At 44.5% G+C, this 17,644-nt stretch overlaps 1 protein-coding gene across 4 annotated transcripts in view; it reads left to right on the forward strand.

Moving 5' to 3' along the window:
• LOC142568306 (uncharacterized) overlaps positions 1-17,644 on the forward strand; it is a 48,775-nt gene that overhangs the window by 13,908 nt on the left and 17,223 nt on the right. For 3 of the 4 annotated variants that reach the window (XM_075678299.1, XM_075678301.1, XM_075678302.1), the window contains exons 2-3: positions 5,599-5,689; positions 13,487-13,662. In XM_075678299.1, the coding sequence (XP_075534414.1) occupies positions 5,632-5,689; positions 13,487-13,662 (234 nt within the window). In that variant the 5' untranslated portion in view covers positions 5,599-5,631. The remainder of the gene's footprint in view (positions 1-5,598; positions 5,690-13,486; positions 13,663-17,644) is intronic. The other variant, XM_075678300.1, reaches the window with a different exon arrangement.

Consider the following 17,644-nt stretch of genomic DNA (forward strand, 5'->3'; position numbering starts at 1 on the left):
ACAGCTCACTAATGACAAGATTTGCAAGGAAGGATCTCAAGATGTTCGATATCTTTTTCGTACTTAGTGGTCCCTGGAGTTGGTCGCAGGCTTGATTCCAATTCTGGCTGCTTAGATATTCGCCGTGTTCATTAGTTTATTAGTTGATGCGGGCAATGAGGCCTTTTCACCACTCATTTGTTCGCAACTCACATTTTCATTTTCCAATGGTCTGTGAAGCAAATTACCTACCAATGCGGCAATTACTTCGCTTGGATTCATGCATTGAATACGTCCAATAAAGATATCATCATTTGGGTTTGACGGAAATTACTCGAAGCTTCGCGAAATACCCAAGTGTAGCCTCAATAACCTTGTCCAAAATTTTCACCCAATCTCTGTCTTGCCGTTCATTACCGATGGGTTGGAAGGTGGGCAAAGTTCTTGCAGTGTTTAAGTCTGGGACGGCTCTACTTTCCTTTATTTATATAGATGATCTACCACGCTCAGTTAATTCACATATCAGGTTATTCGCCGACGATAGCGTAATTTATAGTAATACAGTCTGATTCCGACACGTCCGCTCTTCAGTGTGATATCGTGGAAGTTTCCAACTAGTGTGAAAATTGGCAGATGAAGCTAAAAAAAAAAAAAGAAAGAAATAGTGTAAGATCTTATATATTTCTCCATGAGAGTAATTTCGCAAACCCTCGTAACTGCATGGAAGGGTCCCTTTTGGAAAAAGTACAAACTTATAAGTATTTCGGAGTTAACATTACCTCTAATCTTTAAGAAGCGCATATTAATTACATAGTAAACAATGCTGACAAGGCCCTTGGCCATATCAAACGTAACTTCTCTGGCTCCATCGTCACTAAAATTATTACTTTTAAAACACTAGTTCATACAGAGTAGGTGGAGGAAACTGTGCATGGGAACCACATCATGATTACCTCACACCAATGTTCTTCAATCTGTTCATAATCGTGGTGCTGGCTTTACTTTTACAGATTACCATCGCACGTCTAGCATATCGACTATGAAACTAAGCCTAACCCTTCCTCTGCTTTCATTTCATAGGAAAGCCTCGCGCCTATATTCAAAATATATCGTCTGACCGATCTATTGAAACGTGAACTTCTTCCCCAACCGCTTTATCCTTCTTCCAGCACAAATCAACAATACAGAATTGGCGTTCCATTTTGTAGGACTAACCAGGTTTTCTAGCGATAGCAATTATATGGACACTTCACGCGTCGTGATGATTCAAACAAAGTGCAATAAGATTTCGGCTGAGCACTGCGTGCTGTAGGCGCGAGGGAGAGCTGAGAAGAATGAGTGGCCTTTTGCTAAAAGCTGAGAGAGCATGAGAGGCAATGAAATGGCTTCTCGCTTGAGTGAATGCACAAATGAATAATCAGGCTGGATATGCATGAGAATCTCTGAGGGCACAAATTACATTGAAAGGGACATGTGCCCTTAGATCGAACAGACTTTTCGTTTCGTAGTCACAGAAGTTAAAGCGGTGGAGGCGTCTCTGCTGCGACTTGCCATCTTCGGGAGCTGCTGGAGAGGATGAACGCTTTGATCCTGCACAGCAGAAACCAAACTGCACTTACTAAACGCCAAAATCAGGACACACAGATGCTAGTGCTAATGATGAGCCTTTCATTTGTTCAATAGTTCTTGAGGGTAGCATCAAAAAATATCAAATAAGAAACTGTTCTGATTTGCTTAATATTTATGTTCCCTTTAGGCACCAATAAATTTTCTCCACTGGAAATTGAGCTTTATCACATTTAGTGCATGCTCACAAATTACAATCATGAAAAACGTAAAGCTAAAGTATGGTTTGATAATTTTTAATTCAGACAGTTTAATCAAGTTTATAGAATGCGGACTGCACGGGAAAACTCTGTACAGGCACGTCAGGCATGAGAACATCAGGTATTTCATGTATAGCACAATTGTAAAGCACCTACCTAGCTACTTGAAAAATATGCTTGATGTAAAAGACTGTCAAAAACAATAAAAAAAAAGCAGCCACGTGATACATGCCATACTGTTAATGAAGGCAAGCACCCAGCAGTCCACCTTACTCATTTTACTAAAAGACTTTACACTTCAAACGATGTACATTCTACCTAATAATCAAACTTGCAGCGCAGGTCCTATCAGAAGCGCATAATGGTGTATGCAACTTGTTTTAAATATTATTTTCGCCAGTGCTATTGCTCTTGACGCACTATCTTGGTGTGCACAGAGTGGCAGAAAGTATATGTGATTTTTTAATGACTAGATTTGGGAAATGCAAACTTACTTTCACAAAAAATAGGTTTTGTATTATAAAATTTATATATATATGCAGCGCTTGTAAGTGCTGCAACTTCAGTGAAACGACATAGCAAAGTTTTCATGATATTTTCAAACCTTAATGCTATCCTCGACATTTATCATGTAAAAACAATACTACATGTAAAACAGTGCAGATAAAAATTCACGTGACTCAGTTATTTTGTGTACTTTCTGTTTAAATGATAAACTTGGGGCACAGCCATTTGTACACTATACTATTTGCCTATTGTGTTACCCATTGTGACCATGTCTGCGTTCTCAATAATGTTTGTGCCTTTTACCACAGCCTATGCACCAGTAACACTTGCAATACACACACACACACCCATCCACCCACCCACCCACCCACACACACACACACACAAACACACCACACGTGTATATATATATATATAAGGAGCAATTATTGAAACAGCAGCAATGCTGAACATCTGGTGGTAACACTGGAATATCAAAATTACCCTTCTCTTGGACAAGTATATCATCATGAATCAGGTAGTTGTCAGCAAAAAAACTTAGAAATATGAGGTCATTCTTTTGCACTGAGAATACAAAAGTAAAACACCCTTTTTGTTCGAATTTTCACCGTCGGCGTCGTGGTGATGTTGCATACAAAGTCCAAGTGCTATAAGATTGCGGTCGCGCACCGTGTGCTGCAGGCGCGAGGGAGAGCCGAGGATGGCGGCTTGGTGCGGCGGCGTCCTGCGCGCGCCGGAAGGGGAGGTGGGGCGGATGCGGGTCGTCTCCTCGAGTACGCAAGGTGTGTGTGGGGGGCGGATGGGGGGAGGTGAGCGGGCGCGCTATAAGGTAGGGGGAGATAGGTTGGCGCGGGTTTCCTCTTAAGGGGCCAGTGGCGAATGGCGCGACTGAGCACGACCGCGCGCTTTATCTTGGAAGTAATCTGCTGTGGGTACAAAGGCTACGCTCACAGAGGGGTGATGGCTTCGTGTGCGCTGTGTTCTCCCGCGCCTACTTTGCGTTGAAGTGGGAGGCAGCCCGAATGGCAATTCGCTCGCCGCACCCGTACTTCATCGCGCCAGTGTTGTCATAGCGAGTGTTCGCGGTTATCGAGTGAGATTCGCTCATGTTTACCCGTGCGCGCGTGACACCGTGCTTGGTAAGGTATTAGTAAACGAATGTTCACAGTAATTCATATGACCAATCAAACTACGAGCCTTGCTTTGTGTTGTTGTCTAATATTTTTCTTTATCGCAATCAATGCTTTGCTGTTCTGGCGAAACTGCGGCTCTTTATAGCATGAGTGCTTTTAGCTCCCGTTGTCAGCGACCTTGAACCACAAGCCAGAGCCATTGTCCAAGCACTCAAACGAGAACAGTGAACAAAAAATCATACGGACAACCAGTCAAAACTTAAGAAAATGTTGTCTCTGGCCCCCAACCCTTTGTATAGGACCGCATTAAATACGCCAGTTACTGCCCAAACAAGTTACAAAAATATTGCTTCTGAATTTTTCCTAATGTTTGTTCACAAGATCACTCAAGCTGTAACTCCTAGTACGCTGAAGTTTTATTTGCTATTTCAAATAGGCGACGTTCAAAAGGCAGATACAGGGCACCGCACACTTCATTGTCATATTTTGGCGCTGAGACAGGGTTGCCTGTGCTCTTTTGAACGCCAGCGGTCTGTGAATTCTGTAGCGCAGGTTTTGCATCGCCTCAAGAGATGGCACCACGCAGCTTCTTCAGGCGCTTTTCTTCTTCTAGCTGGGCAGTGCGCTCTGTCTGTCTGGTGGCTTTCGCTGCCTCCCGTGCCGCCTTCAGCCAGTTTTTTTCTTCTAGCTGGGCAGCGTCCATATAGACCAGTGCACAATATGGCATGGTGCGGTGTGGTGCGGTGTGGTGCCTTGTGGTGTGGTGGGGTGTACCATTGCGAACATGCACTAAACTCATTTTACGATTGTGGTTAGTATAATCGCCAACCGATGTTGTGGTTAGTATAATCGCCAACCAATGTGCTTTGCCGGTTGCCATTTGATGCTTACATCTATTCTCGACTACTGGAGAGCCCGCAATTTTTTACTTTCTTCCACAGACAGGTCGAGATTGGAACACTTTGCCCACCTCCATTGTATCAGTAAACAAGTTTTATGTATTTAAAGTTGTGCTTGATGAATATATGCTATAATATATGTTTATATTTTGATGCGTTCTTTGGGCCGGACTTAAACGTAAAAGTTCGAATGTATTTTTACTCATGCAAAATTGATGCATATTCTGTACATGTTGCCAAACTCCCTTCCGTAACGCTGTATGTCCCCTTGAAGGTATTTAAATAAATAAAGTAATAAATGTAAAATAGTTGGGCGTCAAAGTAACTGTTGCCGTTATGAATGTCGCTATTCCCGTCAGCACTTGTGCCAACGAAATGAAGTTTATTATCATATATACTCCATGAATGTTACCAAACCGACACCTTTATTTTACCAGGTAACAGGGAAAGCGCCCTCGAAGATGTTAATTGATGCAACTTTTCCCATGAAATGTTCATTTGGGACGCTGTTGGATCCCTGAATCTCAATAGCATTGACTTTACGTACTTGCGCATTTGATAAACGTCTGACTTCAAAAATAGAAAATGTTTCAAGCGCTGCTGACCATCTGTACACTACACGCATATGTATGAGTAGGCCTCAAATGTGGCGTTTCATTGTCCTAAGATAATTAATTAGATGGTGCTCGTAACAAATATCTTATTTTTCAAAGGCTGGTGCACTTTTCTCTGCAGCAGTCTGGAAACGGGAAAAAGGTGGCCTTCAGTCAAATGTGCAGAACATAGGAAGCTCCAGAAAGCGGCGTACGGAAGCTTGTTACTTCGGTTGCGCTGAAACAAGAGATGCCCAGCATGTTTGCTCTTACCTGTCAATTTGTATGGTATACGGCTATATTGTATGTATAATGTACGTGCATATATACACCCGTCTTTTCTCCAGGCAGACCAAATTCTCATCGCTTTTTTGAACAAATTCGCTTCCTTCTCTACGTAGCACGCGTGCGCAGTTGTCCACGTTGTCTTACGATGACCTTGCGCGAGCAGACGAAGCATACCCATATTTAGGCATTTCGCATTGTCGTTGCATGCATTTGTCTAGTATATCGAAGTTCCCTGTTTTCTTTGCCTCGCTCATGATAGCGAGGGAACGTTCTGGCCGCTATGATCACTGTCATAGTGCAGATACGGTTGGGTGTATGCACTTGTCTCACGCCATGATTAAGCACTTTACTCTTTTCACGCTTTGTTGCGCAGGGCTGCTTGCCAGGGCGGAGACATGCGGTTGTCATGAAGGCGAGGGCGTACTACGCTCTCGTGCGGTTCCTGCTGGTGGGATTTGGTAATGGTGAGAGGAGCAGGCGAGGGAGAGAATTCGTATTCGCAAAACTTTGCTGCCGAAGAGCGTTTAATTACTGGCCAGCTTTTGAGCGCCCGCGACCCATGAGAGGGAGCAGCGTTTTAGCGAAACAAGCGTGACACCGATCAATCGCGGAAGGCATTTACGCAAGAGAAGCTGTACGAGTATAGCCAAAGTTCGTATACGCTGGGGCTTTCACCCCGCAGAAACTTGTCTGCTAATGTACTAAAATAAATTAAATTCTGGGGTTTTACGTGTCAAAAACCACGATATTCTCACGTGGTGGTGACGTTCAAGAACACAGTAGCAATACTGTGAAAGATAAAACTAACTTTTATTGGGCGAACCTGTGCCCACAAAAACAGGCTACACTTATAGCGCAACGATAGCGACGAACACGGTCGGCGATCGTCGAAAATCTGATCAGCGGGTCAAGCGCGTCGGCTTTTATACAGCAGTCGTCGAATGTTCCAGACTAATCGTTCGGACCCGCGTGCCTTCCACAAAGTTCTACACCATTCGCGTCACGCGATGAAATCAGATAACACAAGGTTCGGCGACAACAGGCAGCCGGGTAAAAGCATCGATAACTTTCCAGAAACTTCGGATACATGCAGGCGCGTCCCGCGCTGTGCGATTATATTTGTTAGGCGGCGAAACGTGGTCGCCCGATAAAGATAAGTACACGTGTCAATATGATTATGAGGCCCGCCGCAGTGGGGAACTCCGGATTAATTTCGACAACATGGGGCTCCTTAACGTGTACCCAATGTGCGGCACACAGGCGTTATTGTATTTCACCCCCATCGAAATGCGGCCGCCGCGGCCGGGATTCGATCCGGCGCCCTCGGGCTTAGCAGCGCAACGCCAAAAAGCCACAACGCCAACACGGCGGGTCGAGTCTATTAGAGCTTTACTGCAACATGGTGAGCACAGTCACACCCGCTTACCATATGGCAAAATAATTTCACATTTGCGTACTTGAGCGCGAGCACGTTGTTCGCCGTGTGTTAAAAAATAGCACATAACAGATGGACGCATACTTTAGCGCGAATATATACCGTATACGTTAGAGCCTGTCATAATTAAGCATTGTTTAGCCCTCAATGATACATGGAACTCACATAATAAAATGAAATTTGAACGTCGAGAGGCTATGCAAGGTTAAACGTCGCTACGTCATGCAGGGTGCTTTTTTTTTTCAAACTATACAGATTTTTACAAAAATATTTTAACGCAGCGAACGCCGTGTTTTTGCATAGAAGTTCCTAGTCAGGTGGACATGCTTTGCTGCTAATAACATGAGCTTCAGAAAAAATAATTACCAAGAAATTGTAACTTGATCATTATAACTTTCTATTAGTGCCTTGAGTGCATTTTTATGTGGCAAATTTGGAGGCAGTCGCATTTTAATGCGTCCCCATTTCTTTGAAATCTTGAAACTCGCACCTATCTCAAGATGTTGCACAAGCCAGGAAATCTCAAAATCGAACGCGCCGCTATCATATCACACGAATCCTGACGAAAAGTGCGACGAAGTGTAGGAGCAAAGGGGGGGGGGGGGGGGGGGGACGTCGCGGCCAGCCGCGACACGTACTGATGGAGCACGTTTTCACTGGCACCTGCCACGACGTCCTGTATCGGTATTTGCTGGCACCCGCCATCATTAAAACTTCATCGCACTTTCGTCACGAGGCGTTTCAGTCAAACGTAGCAACGGGGCGTGCTCGGTTTCGATATTGCCTGCATTGAGCGTTGAAATTTCGTGACGAATATCACAAATTAGGCGCGATTTTCAAGAATAAGGAAATGTGGGCTGCATTAAAAACGGTCCGCCTCCAAATTTACTGTTTGCACAAATGCCCCAATGTCAATATTAAAAAAGTCAAGACATTCTTTATTAATTCGTTTTCTGACACTCACACTATTGTGGCAAACTATGTCCGCCTCGCCGAAACACTACTTTGCTAAAACGCCACATTCGCTACCTTCGTAACACCTTCATCAAAAATCTGTGCAGTATATAAAAAAAAAACACCCAGTACGTTAAAAAGTGCAGTGCACAAATCTGAAAACCTGAAATTCAAAATTTACTCTTTTTTATGTTTACGCACCCAAACTGACCTAATATAAAAGTTTTCGGAAAATTTGTGACACACAATGCACTAATAATAATAATAATAATAATAATAATAATAATAATAATAATAATAATAATAATAATAATAATAATAATAATAATAATAATAACTTAATAAGATTATTAACGGGCTAAAAGTAATAAGACGAAGAAACGTTAGGTTTAATATGTTAACATTTGTTCCATTGTCTCCCCGCCACCGCTTCTCCCCTACAGGTATCTGATTGCAAAAGACTTCTTTAATTACTATCGCCTTCACTACAACTACACTTCCAAAGGAGGTTGCGCGGTTTTTTTCTGAGTACTGTACTATTCTGTAGGGAATTTTCCTTATCTTCCTATGTAATCAAAATTGCCAATGTAAATTGCCCTTGAGTTGCGTGCATGGAGTGGAGTTGGAGTATCTGTATCCAAAGTCGCTGGTTTGAATCCGCGTTCAAAGCATTACTTTACTCCAACCTGGTGTGACGTAGCGACAAAATATTTCCGCGCAGTAAACGACTTCTAGATTTCAAGACAAGCAACTTTTTTATGCTAAAGAGGATTTTTTTAGCGCAAAAATTGACGATTTCCACGGTTTGGCGACTCCTATATTATAGTTCAAGCTTTGCAACCTTTCAGACAGAAATTTCGTCCACGAAAAGTGTATCGTTGCATGCGTGGTGTGCGTCACAGCTTGTGGAACGTGTAGGCCCATATTCAGAAAGCGGTTATTTCACTATATCTTCTCGTAAGGAGAAATGCCAGGCAGTGGTGAGAGCGGTCATATCAGAGAAAGTGGCCGTCCATTGACAAACAGCTCTTACCAAGTCAAAGCATTCGGTCGCTGTTTCCTACGCATGGCGATTACAACTAGTGGTGTGTGTGACGCGATACCATCAGAAGACGGCGGTTCGGTACCTTTAACCAGCTCGTGACCGCTAGAAGTGTTGGTTGTCCACGCCGGTAGTGTTCCTGCACAACATATGCAATAATAGTGATGCTGAGAATGTTTAGCTTTTGTTCTAAACGTTAGAATACTTCGTAAATTTCCGTCAAAACGGGCGTTTGTGCATGAGCAGTGGCGTAGCAACAGGGGGGGGGGGGCCGTGGGAAGGGGCCAGTTTGGGGGGGGGGGGTGTCATATACGCCTGAAGACACCCCTCTTTCCGTCGGCTTGACTGGGCGCAAATTGCAAAGAATGCTCCGGTATCCAGTAGCCCGAGCTCATGCACCCGATGCATTGCGCCGCAGAATTGTCGGCTGCAGCTCTATAAACACCCCACGAAATAATTGCACGAATGTGCGGGCTAAAAAATTTAATTCGCGATATGGTCGCTCAACTATTCGCCTTAGCGGAACGTTTCATGTGGGGTGCGCTCGTGCTGTGCGTTCATGCTGGGAGCAGGAGTCGCTAAACATACAGTGAGGCGTTGTAAGGCGTTGGGGCTCTTGTGTCCCTCTTCCGTTCAGAAAGCGCAGCGAAGACGAGCAAAGACAGCAGCAAGAGGGCGTTCAAGCAGCGCGCCCGGCGCTCGCGTTTACGGCGAAGCGTTCGTTGAGAGCGACGTTGCATAAGTGGGGCCGTCAAAAGTCGCGAATGGGATTCTCTGGATCGTCTTCAGACTCGGTTCGGCCGAAGAGTTTGGCGGCGTATGACTCGACAGGCTGTAGTCGCGGGCCCGCCGCGATGTCCGGCTCGCTTTTACTTCCCCTCCCCCGCTCGCTCCGAGAAGCCGCTGCGAAACCTGCCGTTGTGTTTTACGCTTTCCTTCTTACCTTCGAAAGTTTCAGAAAACTGTTGTTGTGTGACTTCATGTGACAAGTACAGTGTCTCTATCAGCTGCACAGAATTTTATAAAAGAAGTTTAATTTTGTAAGGATATTTCCCGATCGAGATTCTATGAAGTTATGTCTCTTTGTGATTACTAGGAACTCGGTGGCGCGAAAAATATGGCAGATAAGTAATAACCATATCCTTAATAACCCCGTAATTAGTACTTATAGAGGAATCACTTCGATTCGAGAATTGAGGACTCAAAGTCATATTATTAACTCAACAAAACCTTCTTAAACAAAATCGTTTTGGGTGCTACAACCTACAGTACTTTGGCACTGCGGGCGGCGCCCAGTATATGGCAGCAGCTAAAGAAATATGAAATAGTGGACCAGTCACGTTTATCCCTTAATCCTCTCCATTGCGAGTTCAGACCAACAGCAGTGCAAGCTTTCGCTGGAACGGGCTTCATCGCGGCCTTTTCTTTCTTTTTTTTATGGTGACGCCAAGAATCGACGCGAAGCGTGCTCTATTCTGTTCCCAATCTTGCGGTGGTACCGCAGCTCGGATAATCACGTTGGTCCGTATAGCAGCAAATGAAAACAAGGCTTTATTGATCAGAATGAAGAGAACTCGTAATTGTCATAGCATTGGCGCCCGCGCAGCGGGGAGGCAGGTAGCGTTTTCTAATAGGGTGGGGAGATCAGCGTCACTGACAAAGAATTTAATTTTCGTTTTCGTTCAGGGCTGCCCACAGACAAAATACTGCGTGCCATAGTAACTACGACGATTTTTGTGAAGTTGTTGGGCAAGATATGAATGTCGGGCTTCAATTTTGCAAATGCAATATTGCCGCTAAATTTGGTAATTAAAACTTTATTATAAAGATATTTTTTGTTACTTGTGACGTGAGTCATGTTTTCCACGATGCCGCATTTGTATTGGCTGCCAAGCCTTACAGTCTGACAGAAGATGTGCACATGGGCTTAGCACACGTTATCAGTGCAGCACCCTATGTTATTTGGCGCAGGAAAAACAGCGTGTATATTTGCTGCATTCGTGATCTCTGGGAAAGAAAGCGAAGGAGAGGGGGACCAGGGGAACGTGTGCGGTATCCAAGGCGGCTGTACTGGTGCTGAAACCCGGAAATTGTCGATATCCTCGCCTTCCTCGACTACATTAGAGGGGGGGGGGGGTGACAGAAGACCTATGGGCCCCGGGTGCCAGACGACCTAGCTACGCCACTGTGCATGAGACACATTTAAACTTAAGCGATGCGTCTACAGCCGTATGATATTTCCTGACAAGTCCTCTATCATGGTTTTCACACATCTGGCGGTCTGTCGATGATTTTGGACAAGCCAGCTGTACCTGGGTTTGCAAACGCCCTTTAAAGTGGTATGTAGTCCGCGTTGTACTTATATTAATTTATATTTAACATACACTCTTTAAGTAGGTCGTAGTAGTTACTAACTAGTGTCACGCCATTTGCTACCTTAGTATAACTGCAGTTGTCAACGGTAGAGTTGGTAATATAACTGACTAAACGAGGTAGTCACTGTTACTAACGGATCTCAGCTGCCAATTCGAAACGCAGATAGCACCATGCACCTGATACAAAGATTCTTGCCTTTGCCGCATTTATCGGATCGGCTGCGGCGTATTCCACAGTGCGTCCGATGCATGTGTTATAGAATAGAAACTTTGAATCCGGTAGTGCTAACTGCGTTCGGAAATGGCAGCTGGGACTAATTAGTACCAATGACTACCCCGTTTAGTCCAGTTATGTTACTAACTCTATCGTTGCCAAATGCAGTTATTCTGAGTCAGCAAACGGTGTGACAGTAGCAAGTAACTACTTCGACCATTTTGTAAGAGAGCATGCCCCCTTAATATTACACCAGATTACCACATTGATATCGAAGAATAAAAAAAAAAGCTTATCAATGAAAGCTCTGAACTTTGTAACTACGGGTAGATTTCAACAGCCACATTTTTTTGTGAAAGGCCTGCTCATTCATAATTTCGCTAAATATTGCTAAAATGTAAAGAAGTACATGTAAATGCAAGTTGACCAATTTAAACCCTCATGTGAGGGTCGGATTCAGCGAGTTTCCTGGGCAATCAATATTTGCAATGCAGCGCCGCTGCTCTCTGCTATCTAGAGGGTACATTTTCAAGCGAGAGCAGCAATATTTAAGCCACGTTACGTTATGAAAACAGATGCCTCCGCTAGATGTTGATGATGGCAGCAACAGAGCAAAAGAAGGCAGATACATATACAGGTTGTTATTTTAGACAATACATTTTTTTTTTGTAGAAAGGCTTAAGTACAGCGAACGTGGCGTTCTTTTGCAAAGGAGTTCTTAGGCGAGATGGACATGCTTTGCCGCTAATAACGTTAGCTTGAGAATACTAATGAACAAAACGTTTTAATGAACTTTTCATTAGTGCTTACGGGCAGTTTTTTAATCGACGAATTTGATGGCCTTCACATTCACCTTCATTTTTCTTTTTTAATCTAGGAAGTCGTACCTCGTGTCCTCAGGTCAGGATTTTCCGCTTCTTTACGGGGCGTTGTAGTCTGACGCGCTCGGTATCGATAACGCCTCGATTCAGCTTTCGAATTTGGTGATGCACATCTCGAATTAGGTGCGATTTTGTAGATTTTTAAAGGATTGGTGTGCGCGAAATGTCACTGCCTCCAAATTTGTCCTTTAGACAACGGCCCTCAATGCACTAATAAGAATGTACTTAATGAATGTTTATTAATTAGTCTTTTGAAGTCAACGTTATTAGCGGTAAAATATGTACACCTTGCCTAGGAACTTGCCTGTGAAAGCGCGACGCTCGCTGCGCTCATTACATTTACAGCGAAGCTGTTAGCCTCTCGGTGGTCGGTTTTTTTCGTATCCGTCCGTGCGCAGAAATTTTCATGAGCGGTGGCTCATACTCCCCTAAGCAAGCAAAAACGTAATGGCTCACCCCCCTCGTAATGCAGAGGCTGCAAGCACTCGATTAGCAAAGTGAAGCGAACAGTGCATACATTCACTGGAATCACGTGCAACGTACAGTTAACCACGAAAATTTGCGGACCGCGGGATCTCATAAAGCATTCAATTTCCGAGCAGCCTGTAATAGCAGTCAGTATAATCGAACATCACAATGTTGTTCATATGTAGTGGTAGAGGCTGCAAATACGAATACTAGGCTGCATTGTGAAGCTGCACGGATATTCTCAAATCTCGCGCTCCGTAAAATTTGATTGTTGATATTAGAGAACAGCGCACGTTTAAATAAAGGACAAGCTCAAAACAGACGTCTATCGTCATCAGCAATAGCTCATACGCCCGTAAGTAATAAAACAATGCAATGGCTCATACCTCCGTGTACAAGCGCTCAGCAAAGTGAACCCAACAGTACATAGATTCATTGAAATCACATATACAACACACAGAACAGCATACGTTTCAATAAAGACAAAGCTCAAAACAAGCATCCGAACCACCAATAAAGCGTTGCATACCCCCATCAGCACTTGTAGGGGTGGTTCTGCAACAGCTTCGCTACATATCCACTTTCGCAGGGCCGGGATGGACAGTCAACTTTTTTAATAAAAAATCTGTGTGTTCTATCAAAAAAACGCCATGTATATGCATAGCTAGCATGAAGTTGATCAGTTTGCACGAAACGATGGAAAACCGACAAGCTTCGCGTGCTTTGGTGCCCATGACCGCAGCACGACAAAGGAAGTATAAACAGAACAATGTCTATTCAAAATAAAATGAGTGAGCATGCATTTAAATTTCCTGCTCCGTTTCGTAAAGTTTGCGCGAATGTTTGGGCAGGCCGAAGCTATGACTCCTTTAAAGCGAACGCTATCGTGCAGGGGCAGCCGCAGCGGAAGGCGGCGCGTGTCTCCCCCTGCCGGCGGTCATGTCGGCGTCGGGCAAGCCTTCCCCCTGGAGCGAGAAGGGCACCGGCGAGCACGTGTTGGACGAGGCCACCATGGCGGCGCTCTGCCTGGGAAACCACGTGGCGCACTTCCTGATCAGGGCGGTGCAGGTGGCCTATCGTACTCTCCGACATGACTGCATGCATGCGCAGCGGAATAGTAGACCCCACGGAGGTACAGTGCGGTCCACTGTTAAAGGGAACACAGTATAATGTCGATCCCGGGCGAATTATCCCCTCTGGCAAGTGTACGATCACCCCACTTTGCAGCATGTGACTTCTGGTTGGCGGTGCTGGCACCTTTCTACACACTGGTGCAGTGCATTGACGTAGCCCCAGCATGTACATGCAGCTACAGCACCAACAGAGTAAGAACCCCACATTAAAATGTTCCCTTTAACAGTGGAGCGCTGTACATGGTTTGGTGTCCGATTGCGCTGTACACGATTTGGTGTCCGATTGATCTACTCTTTGCTGCACTAGATAACTTGAGAAGTGGAGTAGTGGAGGCTGGGGTCTAAATAACAGCGCATTAATGCGTTTACCTAGCATGCTTTATTTCTTCCTGCACATGTGATGCTTAGAAGTGCGCCATGGATAACTTACCGTCGAACTCTGTAGAGGGCCAGAGTATTGTCAAGCTGCAGTTTGCAGCCTTTTTTCTGCTACGCTCACATTTCTCACGGAGAAATAAAACCTCAATTGATTGATTGATTCATACGTTACCCATCAAAATTGAAGGAAACGTGGCCAGTGGGATGTTGCGACAGAATGCATCATGTCCTGAATATTTTCTGTTGTCACTCGCAGCTCCATCTGAGGCAAACTGGTATTGTATATCCACCTATTCGAATTGCCCTATCGTAACGTTTACAGATTATGAGCGACGAAGAAATTTTCTTGTAATACGTATGCTGTTCTAAGTTCGCCTCCTCCCCGCCCCCCGTTTTTCTGCAGAACATTTGTGTGCTCGCATTTTATTTTTAAGCTGGCATGCATCAAACTCTTTACATTTTGCTCTGAAGCGATGAAATAACGCCCAGTTGATTGTTATATTGTCATCTTCCTGGTTCATCCATGGCGGACGACAACCTCCGTTTCATCATAATGTGATGTTGTGGTCGGACCGCTGGCGCGAGTTGTTGGGAACTCGGCGCTGACGCCCGTTGTTGCACCTGGGTCGCAAGCCCCAAGGGTAGCGTTGGCCTGGCGGCCTGGGGTACAACTGGAAGCATCCGAAGGTCCCGGCAAAGCATGAGTCGACTGGTAACAACAAAACAACTTGTTTATTCTAACATCGCAAAGAGTTGGCGGTCAGGACGACCGAAGTAGAGAGACGGGAGTGCACTTTACTCAACAGAAGAAATCGGAGCCCTTTTTTTGGCGTCCGGGGGCAGCTGTTTTTATACTCTCGCAGTTAAGGGCAAGAAGGAACCCCTCAATAGACGAGCACGTGATTGTACAATGGGATAAGGTGACGCATACTGTCGTGGCGCCGCCGGTCGGGCACAAAGAGGAGAAGGTAACTCCTACTGTCGTATCGCCGCCGGTCGGGCACAATGGGGAGGAGAAGGTGACTCCTGCTGTCGTATCGCCGCCGGTCGGGCACAATGGCACATACACTCACACACGCACATGAAGACACGTGGCATCGGAACATGCCTGGACGCGCTTGGCGGGGAGCGTAGCGGCGACGCCGAACGGGCCAAAATGTCTGCCGCTTTGTTGCAGTCGCGCCGACTAAACCGCGCGTCGTAGGCGAAACGTAACAGTGAATTTAAATTAAATTGTGGGATTTTATCTGCCGAAACCACGATCTGATTATGAGGCCCGCCGTAGTGGGGACTCCGGAAATTTTGCCCACCTGGGGCTCTTTAACGTGCACCTAAATCTAAGTGCACGGGTGTTTTCGCCCCCATCGAAATGCGGCCGCCGTGACCGGGATTCGATCCCGCGACCTCGTGCTTAGCAGACCGACGCCATAGCCACTAAGCAACCACGGCTGGTCATCATAAAATAATTAGCGTCTTTCTTCTAGCTGCACCACGATCAGCATAGGCACGGCGGCCGCATTTCGATGGGGGCGAAATGCGAAAACACCCGTGTGCTTAGATTTAGGTGCACGTTAAAGAACCCCAGGTGGCCGAAATTTCCGGAGTCCTCCACTACGGCGTGCCTCATAATCAGAAAGTGGTTTTGGCACGTAAAACCCCAAATATTATTGTTATCAGCATAGGCCTCGTAGTTAAGTGAAAGCTAGGTCTGACGAAAAGCGCCTATCGCACAGCAGGCAAACCATGACATGAAATTCTGCATGTGTTCATTAAATGTCTCGCTTCGCCACCATGCGGCCTCCAGTAGAACACTGTAAGAAATACGCCTTTGTTTTCACTGGACATTTCCTGGCATCATCAGTCGCTAACTAAGTTACTGTAAAAAAAGCAAAACAAAAAAGAAAGAAACATACGTCCGCAATTTCGTCTCACTGCACCGCGCCAACGCGCCGAAATACTGAATTGTGTTAATTCATTCTACGGCACTCTGATAACATGCTATAATAGTTACAACTCTTATCAGTTTTCCTCTAAATTCTGGAAGGGTGATTTTCGGTACGAACAAGCCTGCTACCGTCATTAGTAATCGTTGTATAATAGTACTACGTTTCCTTGGGAGGTTCTCTTTGTGAAACTTGCTGCAGGGTCTTTCTGCTCAAATTACACAGTTTGCTAGTTGTGCATCCCACACTAGAAAAAAATTGACGAGGCCCTGAAAAAAAAAAAGAAGTGTTTTTGCTTGCCCAGCAATAAAACCAAAGCAACAGCTAATGCCCGAAGGAAAACCTCTATCTGAAGCATATTAGAAGTAACTGTAGCTTAAAAAAGAAGATGGGGGGGGGCAGTCTCAAGAAAAAAGAAGGCACATTGATAAAAGATATAATAAACAACTGTGCTTGTCAATAAGTGTTATGGTAAAGTGCACTAATAAAATCGAATATCTCTTATTGGCAATATAAGTTCACTTATATATTTGGAACGATAAGCAATGGGGCTATCGGAGTATAAAAATGGCGTAGGGTTACTCTTTGTACTAATTCTGCAATTTAGGCTCTACAATACACATAAGAAGAAAGATTCACGGATCACAACCTTCGTATATACGCTGTATGCGCCTTATACTTTCTATAATTGCAATGAAAGCATAAACAAGCACCTAATTGTAGAATACTGACGAACAAGGTTTGGACCAGCAAACATTCTGTCGACATAAACTGCTATGCTGAATAAGTGACAACGTATATGGCAGTTGGTTTATTGCAATACACAGTTCGCTGGTTGTATTCAAGAAATAGGCACTCCAGGTTGTATTTTGAATTTTCGGGAAGTCCACGCTAGACAATGGCAGCTGTGGGGCAGAAAATGAAGAGAGTGTAAGTTCTTGAGCGTAAATAGTTTTTCGCAGTGCGCTCTCACTACGGCAAGTTCACTTTATTCGGACACTCAGAGAAAGCTGTTCGAGGTAGCAATGATATGTGACAGTGACAAGAACTTTATTGGAGATATGTCGTACCGAGATGTCCCAGTTTTCTTCTATGGTCGTATATATATATATATATATATATATATATATATATATATACCAGCGGTAAACAAAAAAGTGTTCAAGCTTGAGCATACGACCATAGAAGAAAACTGGGACATCTCGGTACGACATATCTCCAATAAAGTTCTTGTCACTGTCACATATCATTGCTACCTCGAACTGAGTGTCCGAATAAAGTGAACTTGCCGTAGTGAGAGCGCACTGCGATATTATATATATATATATATATATATATATATATATATATATATATATATATATATATATATATATATATTGTGAAGTACGTTGTCATAGTTAAAACTTCAGCTTTCATATAGCAAGCTTGATGAAAGAGAGCACTACGCATGAAATGTACCACGCTTCATTGGTTACAGCTTGTGCTTACTGAAGCTTGCGCTTGCAAGTTTGAAAGCCACAATTTCTAGAGTTCAGGGAGCAGAAGTGCAAGGTGTTTTGGTAGAACAACAGCTGTCGTTACAGAAATGACGAG

Source organism: Dermacentor variabilis, unplaced genomic scaffold (genome assembly GCF_050947875.1).
Source record: "Dermacentor variabilis isolate Ectoservices unplaced genomic scaffold, ASM5094787v1 scaffold_18, whole genome shotgun sequence".
Classification (NCBI taxonomy): domain Eukaryota; kingdom Metazoa; phylum Arthropoda; class Arachnida; order Ixodida; family Ixodidae; genus Dermacentor; species Dermacentor variabilis.